Source organism: Poecilia reticulata, linkage group LG21 (genome assembly GCF_000633615.1).
Source record: "Poecilia reticulata strain Guanapo linkage group LG21, Guppy_female_1.0+MT, whole genome shotgun sequence".
Classification (NCBI taxonomy): domain Eukaryota; kingdom Metazoa; phylum Chordata; class Actinopteri; order Cyprinodontiformes; family Poeciliidae; genus Poecilia; species Poecilia reticulata.
Genome location: NC_024351.1, coordinates 22919735 through 22928886, shown reverse-complemented (window position 1 = coordinate 22928886; position 9152 = coordinate 22919735). Strand labels below are relative to the sequence as shown.

General features: G+C 38.0%; 1 protein-coding gene across 2 annotated transcripts in view; it reads left to right on the top strand.

The window, feature by feature from the left end:
* LOC103458009 (solute carrier family 22 member 6) overlaps positions 1-8642 on the top strand; it is a 20786-nt gene extending 12144 nt beyond the window's left edge. The window contains exons 7-10 of one of the 2 annotated variants that reach the window (XM_008398531.2): positions 4366-4577; positions 4698-4806; positions 6771-6983; positions 7424-8642. In XM_008398531.2, the coding sequence (XP_008396753.1) occupies positions 4366-4577; positions 4698-4806; positions 6771-6983; positions 7424-7499 (610 nt within the window). In that variant the 3' untranslated portion in view covers positions 7500-8642. Of the gene's footprint in view, positions 1-4365; positions 4578-4697; positions 4807-6770; positions 6984-7420 lie in introns of both variants that reach the window. The other variant, XM_008398530.2, reaches the window with a different exon arrangement.
* Positions 8643-9152: the final 510 nt, after the last annotated feature.

The following is a 9152-nucleotide window of genomic DNA, read 5'->3' as shown; positions in this document are numbered from 1 at the left end:
CGAGGTCTGAATATTCTTTTGCTGTGTGATCTGGGTCTGTATTTGTTTTCTTGGGTTCTGAGGAAGCAGAATATTTGTGACTGTAAAAAGCAGCGATGCTGTGATACTTTTTGCCTCTTAGAATTTTTCCTTGCTCCRTCTGCATGCAGCGTATTCAGCGGACAGGAATGTCCCTCCACTAGYAGGATGTTTTTCTGCTTACCGAACAACTTCTTGGTTTCACACACACTTAGTTTTTACAGGCGTGGTTTCTAACYAWCCAGACTCTAATACAGTAATCATATTAATATGTAATAAAACAGACAGGAATAAATTATAAATGATGGAAAGTTCATATTTGACCTTGCATTGGAAGCTTTCTTCTGGATGTGAACTCATTTTTCAGTCTCTTCTGCATTTTAAAATTTCCAAGCCAAACAGCAGGCGTTTTCTGGCTCCGCTATGAAAAAGAGAGGGAAGCTCTTGGAATTTTATGACCTTTCAACATTCCTCTCAGCCTGGAAGCTTCTCCCATCTACTCGTTTTTTCCCCCAACTGGGTCAGGTTCTGGACCACTGCAGGAAAATCAGCAAATTGAGTGCAAAAGAGCAGAARCAAAACAAGTCAAAGTGACAGAACGGGCAGAGAGAGTAGAGCACAGAAAGAATATTCCCCTCTTTTGAGTTTCTTTATAATCTTGATTTATTTTTAGTTTTTGCTTCACATTTCTCTAAAAAGACATGGAAAGTTTGCAGTTATAGTCATTTCTACTAATCTAGAAGCTACTTTTGTCACATTTTGTAACATCACAACAAACCTCAAATATCGTCACCTTCCTAAAATAAATGGCACAAGTCATTTTTTGCCACCTTTCCAAAAGATGTTTTTAGATAAAAAAAAAAAACACTCTTGGCAAAAAATGATTGAAGACATTACTTTAGAAAGTTGACAATGTGTTCTATTGAAATGTTCTTTGCTGACATTCTGTGTTATTTTGCCTCATAAAATCTTAAGCAAACATGGAAACTTTTGTTTAAATCAAGACTACATGAGACAAAAAGTTCATTGGGTGTGAATACAGTTCTGTTTGCCACAGACAGGTTCTTTACTGGTTGCATGGACCCCATGRCCCTCGGCCCCACTGTATCATACAAACTSAAACTTGATCCCAAATTACTCTCAACACTCATTGAAGCATGTCTTAGTCAGCAGTAGATCAGACAGAACCAAGCACACTTTATTTATTCTGAAAATCAGCCCTGATCTTTAACAACAGTGGTTAAAAATAATATTTTAACATATTATAACAAGAAATTCACACAAACATCAAACTACTTCCTTTTGATCAGAAAAGGAAAGTATCGCTCCTGSTGCCCCTACAAATGTAACATAGAGTTTTACAGTAAGAAAGAATTAAAAATGTTATCTTTGATATTTATTGTTATTTTGATCTTGAGCAAAGATTTAGGCAAAAGTATAGTATAATTGTCTGTTGATTATAGTGACTACTTCCTGGAGCGAAAGCTAATTTTAATCAAAGTTTAGACTGAAGTTTAATTTTAGATATATACCCGACACAAATCCAGACTTCAGTCTTGATTTAGAGGAACCGACCGTTTGTGTATATCTCAGGTTTTCAGGGAGTTTGTTCTGAGCTAAGGAGCAGAGAAACTAAATGTTGCCTGACTTTGTTTAGMTCTGGTTCTGGAAACTCTGAAGACCTGAGGCATCAACATGGTTCATATATGATTTATTTTTCTGGTATTTTTCAAGTTCCCAACAACACCAAGGTTTCTTGGCCTCCCCATATTTCTGTCAGTTCTTTTAGCCAATTTGCTAGCWAGCTATTAGCTGGTTGAGATATCTGAGTTTTGTGTTCTGCTTGCTGGGAGATTTTTAATAGAAAATGCACCTTGTAGCTTTGCAACTGTAGCCTTAAAACTTAAGTAAGCAACAAGTGGAGGTATCTTAGCTTCCACACCATGAGCGAATGTTTGTTTAGGCAAATTCACCTGCCTTGTAAGCTCAGGGGAACAACAAGGAGCCATCTTTAGGGCTAATCGGGGGCACTGTATTATTCTTTGCAGCCTGAGAAATCRTCAACGCTCTCATTAAAAGAAATGTTACAATACTGAAATAATATCATGGAAAGTTGAAATGTTCTTGGTGCAAAAACAAGAAGGTCTACTTCATATCCTGTGACCWGCAATCYAACTCATATAATTCCATCCAATATCACTTTCATGGACAGCGAATGTTGGAACAGTCAACCAGGATAATGTTTGGTGACACTAACTATGTGCTCTGTAGAATCCACTGGATGCTCTGTGGCACCACTTCATATGTCTAACTCTAATTCTGAGTACTTATGGTAACATAAACAGAAGTGAACAGTCTCAACCTGCCAGACCAGTTCTCACAAGGCTTCAGAAAGAACCAGTTTCCCAGGAAAATACAGCTTGTAAGCCGAAGCTTGTCACTGTAGACTTTTTAGGTGTTCACAAGTGAACCAGACTCCACGCCTGGCGTCCCATCCAGTTAGCCGAGATCTGGATTATTGTATCATTTTCCTCGCAGCCTGTTAATTTACCTCTCTGYCAAGTCAAACAGAGTCTGCGTGAAACATTCATCAGAGCAGCAGGCGGGAAGTAATGGGGTCACAAACCCTCTACTGTGACCTGCATTCTGTTCTTACACAGATGACACGTTCAGATTGGCATAATTATTTGCATATAATTCAGTACAAACCCAAAATACAACCTTGTGCTTTTARATGACTTTTWAAAAAAATAACTCCTGCAAAGAAAAGTTGGAAAAACAAAGTCAATAAATGGTTATTTCCACTGAGTGGAACGCTCCCATCACAAGTTTTTGGTGTGCCTTGAAACGTCCCTTTGTTCAGCTGTTAAAATGGGAGCTCTGAGCTGCAGAAAGACCTTCTTTAGACGGTAGGCTCTAAATAAAACCGGTCTAAATGTAACTCTGTCACATTTAGTGTTTCTAAATGTTGCTAAACGTGRCACAAAATGTGCCACGTTTAGCAACAATTGGTGCCGAAACATTTAGTGCCAGCAAGCCCAGGAGTCTCTCTGCCACGCCCACAGCGGCTGAGTTACCTGTTGCTGCAAAAATGACTAGTGCATAACCAGGCGGTTTGCTGTTCTCTGAACTACAAAACTCATATTTGCAGACCATGTAGAGAAATTAGTAAACTAAAGAAAAACATTCAGGCTTAGCTGAGGTATAATGTACTACATTATTCTCTATGATATCATAGAATATGCTACCCAAAAATAAAAAGAGCAAGAACTGCTTTTGGAAATGCAGCAGTTTGAATGAAACCTGAATGAAAAGAGAAAAGTAGCTTCAGTTTCAGACCACAGCTCTGAATTTGGATTCTGTGATCTGAATGTGACAGTCAGCATCTGGCAGAGTGAGCTTCAACTGATATTGGATCGTTATTGTTCTTACACTATGAAATATCTTTAATAGAAACTATGACAGATAATTTTACACTGCTTACCTTCAAAATTACAACAGTATCAAGAAAAATTAGCAACATTTTGTGTAATATGTCTTTTTTATATTTGATTTGCATTAAAACTTTTCCTCCTCTACGTTATGAAGGGGAATGAAACAGCAAAATGACCAAAGCAGTAGCTGACTAAACCACTGTTTATGAAAGCCACAAAAAMYCCTTATAAAATGCGCTTATGAAAGTTCTTACGTGTAGGGTTTCATAATTTCCCTCTCTGTCGCCATCCTGTGGTCATATTAGGAATGACATTTTGAATAAAATGCAGTGTTACTATCAAAACACACGTTTTTTTCCAAGAAAAAAACCCCGCTGTTAGGAAATGACGAGAGAATTTAATCTATAAATAAAGAAGKTTTTTTTTWAAAAAAACACTGCTATCATGAAAAGTGGATTCAAACCCCTTCCAAGAGAAATATCTTCTAACAATCTATAAATAATTCAATCACAATGACTGTGTGATGTTTTAGATGAACACTCAAGAAACTCCAATGATSCTAAGCAACATTAACCCTTTGGAGTCTTGGGTCTAAATGGCCGTTTTGTCTAATTTTGATCTGATCAGGTCCAGAAGACAATATTCAACTGAAAAATTACATAAGATTTGAAATATTCTGAACTGGCTGATAAAACAACCTCTTAAAATGTTCCAATTGCTCTTAGACCACAGAAACATAAAACAGAGCAAGAGACATGAAAGCAACAAACACTTGCTTAACCGCCAGAACCTAAGCACAGGACTTTATGTCATTTTGGAACAGTCTCCATCTAGAATGATGCCATGCGCTAATGTGTGTCTTTCTTTTCGCTGGACACAAAGAAGCGTCCTAACATCATCCTTCATGTTCCAGGTTCGTCAACGTCCTGGTGTACTACGGCTTGTCCCTCAACATTTCCGACTTCGGAATGAACATCTACCTGACCCAGATGATCTTTGGCCTGGTGGAGATGCCTGCACGCACCATCACACTGTTCACCCTCAACCGCTCACGCAAGTTCTCTCAGCTGGCTTTCCTAGCAGTGGGAGGTTCTGCCTGCCTGCTGACCACCTGCATCCCCAGCGGTATGTAAACACAGGGCAAACAGTCTTTACTTAATCTGTCTAGTCGAATAAAAAATAGACAAGTCTTTTTAAACACTGTTTTTGAGTGGTGACAACTTATTGTGTCATTTTTTTCTTTAGACCTGCCCGTTGTCCGAACGGTCCTGGCCATGATCGGGAAGTTTGGGATTACAGCCTCTCTGTCTATCATTTATGTCTACTCAGCTGAAATATTTCCAACAGTGATCAGGTGGGTGTTGCCCTGCTGTGCATTTCTGTGTGTTGTTTGGTGAAAAAAGATCCTAAAACCCTTTGCTCAGCGTACTTAATCTGTTTTAACAATGCCGTCCAGGATTTACGTTGAAACACGGCCAGCTGCCGGTGTGTTGTAAGAGAAACTGGATGCTCTCACAGCCATTTGATCCGGTCCAGTCAGTCTTTACTTAATGGGAACTGTTTTGGAGAAGTTGAAATGAAAAATGTTTGTGGCAACTCGGCTATGAGGTGTTTTTTGTCAAAACAAACGGTMRCACTTTATTTGAAGGGGTGTGCATAAGACTGACATGACACTGTYATAAACATGACATAACATCTGTCATGAACATAAAGAAGTTTTTATGAATGTTTATGACTATTGTCATGAAGTGTMATTCGGTAAATAATGACACYTTTAATGCAAAGTTGATCTAAAAGTTGYAKTRAAAGTCCATTAGAAATGCCAACTTTGCATTAAATTATAATTTACAAGATCATGCAAAGTTGGCACTTTTAATGGACTTTTAATGCAACTTTTAGAGCAACTTTGCATTAAAAGTGTCATTATTTACCGAATGACACTTTATGACAACTGTTMTAAACATTCATAAAGACTCCTTTATATTCATGACAGATGTTATGTCATGTTTATGACAGYGTCATGTCAGTCTTATGCACACCCCTTCAAATAAAGTRTTACCAAACAAACATTTATCTAATGTCACCATTAAATTTGATTGAGAGTCCAATAGTCTAAAGCCAAACAGATAAAAACATAAACATTTAGTGTCATGATGTCATGATATAGGCATTTGGTTTTTATCTGACTATTTAAGGTAGTAAAGTGTTGTCCAGTTTCTTATTACTTGCAAATGTTAGTTAAAATGTATTCACATTACATCTTCCTTGTCAAGGGAATCTTTCAGCCGTAGTGCTGTCTTACCTCAGTGCCGACATACCAGGGGCCTACAGGGGCCCCAGGAAMAACTAGCCAAATGCAAACACCACTGATACTGAAGAAAGATAAAGTAGAGCCAATATTTCCCAGGGTTCCCTGTGAGGGGATGGGACATTACAGCTGAACTTTTAAGGTGCATTCAGGGACGACTTGRACTCTGCATTGTATAYAAAACAACTCAAAAGTGCTGTAAGCTGCTGTTGCACAATATATCGGCACTAATATTGGTATCGGCCAATATCAATCTTTTTTTTTAACATATTGGTACCGGTCGGATAAATAAACTGGGTYAATATTAACAGCTGATATTTATTTCCAATGTTGTCATTTGTTTGTGGAAGGAGAGAGAAAGAGGTTGGTCATGTGACAGTGATGCAGCAAAGGATTGTGGGGAGTTTAGCCTAAGCAAGAGCAGTGGTGAAATCGATGGTGTTGAAAGGGTAATGAAAAAGATATAATGTCGGTAAATATTGCTTATTGGCCATAACAGCAATATTAATATTGAATCAGTGCATCCCTTATGTAAATGTTTGTTAATCTCACATATCAGAACAGTTTTATTCAAACATTCCTAAATAATAACCTTGGCCATTTTCTGGTTGCTCTATTGCATAACTTATTCAGGCATCGACTTAAATAAGAAAAATCTAAACAAATTTCCAGTTTATTATCCACTAATTTAACATTTAAACATTTTGATTCAACATTTAAAAACAAACTGAAAGTCAGACTATTTTAACAAGTTTAGATTTGTTTTTATTTGTTCACTGCTGTAGATTATTAGTTGTTGTTTTTTGTTTCTTGTATTGCTGTGTATCAAAAAGTTACTGAACCATGACCGTACACCTCTGTTATACACYGACATCGAGTCTTCCATTCAGCTCACTTCTATTTTGAGACAAATTCCTGATGACTGCCTACATTTCCATATGCTAATGAAGTTCCTTTGTGAACAGCCTGTCTAACTGGACTGTCTGCTCYCTCACTGCTCTGATCTACAGGCAAAACGGGATTGGTATAGGCTCCATGTGTGCGCGGATCGGCGGTGTCCTGGCTCCAATGATGTACCTTCTGAGGAACATCAATCCTCATGCTCCCATGATTGTCTCTGGCCTGTGCCCGCTGCTGGGCGCTGGGTTGACCCTGCTGCTGCCTGAGACGGCCAACAAGCCTCTACCGGACACGATCAAGGACATCGAGGGAGAAAGCCTCAGGTCTGACTTCATAGGTTTTACTCTTCTGTTCAGGTGATGTGGGATTAAAACTAGGCCACGTGTGTAAAACATATAGATTTTTTTGTATAGTGTTGTCTTCCTTATCACTCTGAGATAACTGTTATTTCAGCAAATGGCCTTTTTGAGTCTAAATACTCCAGTTAATGATAAACTAATTGCTAAATTAGTTGAGGATTATTTCAAAGATTGATTCATAACAATTCATCAGACTAATCATTTCAGTCCTACTTGCTGTTGGACTTTTACATAGAAGCAGTAAAGTATTTTTAAGTGAGTATGTGTAAAATTTAGAGTTCTGRTTACCTTAGCACGGCGCTGCATGTGATCAAATAAAAATAGTTGCAGAAAAAAGTAGCAAAGTTTTGCTCCAAAGGTCTGATGTACAAAAYTTCTTTMTTTTTTTCCCCTCCTTTCAGTAGTAATGAGGAGGAAGGTGTGACGGCAGCCATCTTTGATCCRAGGAATGTTACCATGGACACCCCCAGGAAGGATTAGCCTCCCMGCACTGGCTGACATATGTCATGTGGCATTCAGTATTTTTCAGTTTACGTTTTTGAGACATAAGTCTTTACTTCCAGTGGAAGTTTCAGTTAAACTTTGTGATTATGGGTCTTTACAAGCTACCCAAACTCTTTAAACAATGGTATGTGTGAAAGTGTTTTTATTCCTTCTTGATCATTTTTGTATGTTTTTTTTTTGGGGGGGGGGCGTTATGGAATAATTTCTCTTGTTCCTGCGTGGTAAATTTAGTGAATATAGAAAGTGTCATTCTGGTAAAGATGTGTAAAATTCTTATAATAAATGACTAAATTCCAGCAGCATATCATCACAGAAGAATGTAGAAAACTCAAATCTCTAATGTAATGTGTGTTTATTAGGTCTGAAAGTAAATTCTCTGAGGAATAATTGTTTTTACAATTTCCTCARCGGCACAATTTTTGGACGACTTCGTTGAAGTTTGATGCTGGAAGCCACCAAAGTTTAGTTTGAAACCGTCTGGTTTATGATGCCTGTCTATCCAAAGTTCTCAGTGCCTTGAAACAAAAACATGAGCCCACAGCAACACAGAGCCTTCACCATACTTGTTACTAAAAACAGATCTGATTAAATTCCCARCAAACTCTACATGTTTACATTTTTGATGGTAAGACAGGAAGGGKTTTTTTTTCTTACATCATTCCCAAACTAGTCTAATGGTTCCGTGGAGCCAGACTGTCACATTTTGCTGGCTCCTTGTTCTGCCTACTGGCTAAAAGAAATTGGCCTTTGTGTCAGATTATGTTTTTCCCTAGAAAAACTGAAAATTATTAGAGTTCCTATAAACTCTGATCAATATCGAAATGATTAAGGTTGGGATTACAACATTGTGTTTATTGCTTTTAATTTTTTGATTGTTTTTGAGGGKTTTTTTGTTGTTGTTTTTAGAATTGCCTGCACAGTTGATGGCAACAAAAAGGTCCTGGGTTGGAATCCTGACCAGGGCTCCTTCTGTGTGGAGTTTGCATGTTCTGCCTGTGCATGCATGGATTTGCTCCGGGTACTCCGACTTCCTCTCACGGTGCAAAAACATGACTGTCAGGTTAATTAGTCTCTCTAAATTGTTTTTAGGGGTGTGCGTGCGTGCGTGCGTGTGCGTGTGTGTGTGCGTGTGTATGCGTGTGCGTGTGTGTGTGTGTGTGTGTTGCTGTTTGTCCTGTGTGTTTCTGTGTTGTCCAGTGAAGGACCAGCGATGTATCTGGGTTTTTCCACGTCTCTCACCAAACCACCATTTGAAATATGTACCAATGACAAGAATGTAGACAGTACATGTTTGGAGAACCAATAATTTTGCCACTGCTAATTTTATTAAATATAACTATTCCTCAACATGGGATTTTTACCCCACTCAATTAATGCACTTATAATAGACTGTATTTTTCAACATTTTTTTTTTTTTTTGTTGAGATTATTCGGCTGCTACAAAAGATAATTTAATCTTTTTGTAACAGCTTTAGAAGGTAGGGCATTTTATTTGGTAAGGTATTGTACTTTGTAAGAATTTTATTTATCCATATGTGTATAACAAGTACTGCCTGATGATGAGTTGGTGGTGCCTGAAGCTACAGGGAGAGCAGACTTTAACTGAGYCCTTCAGAGCAAATTAAACAG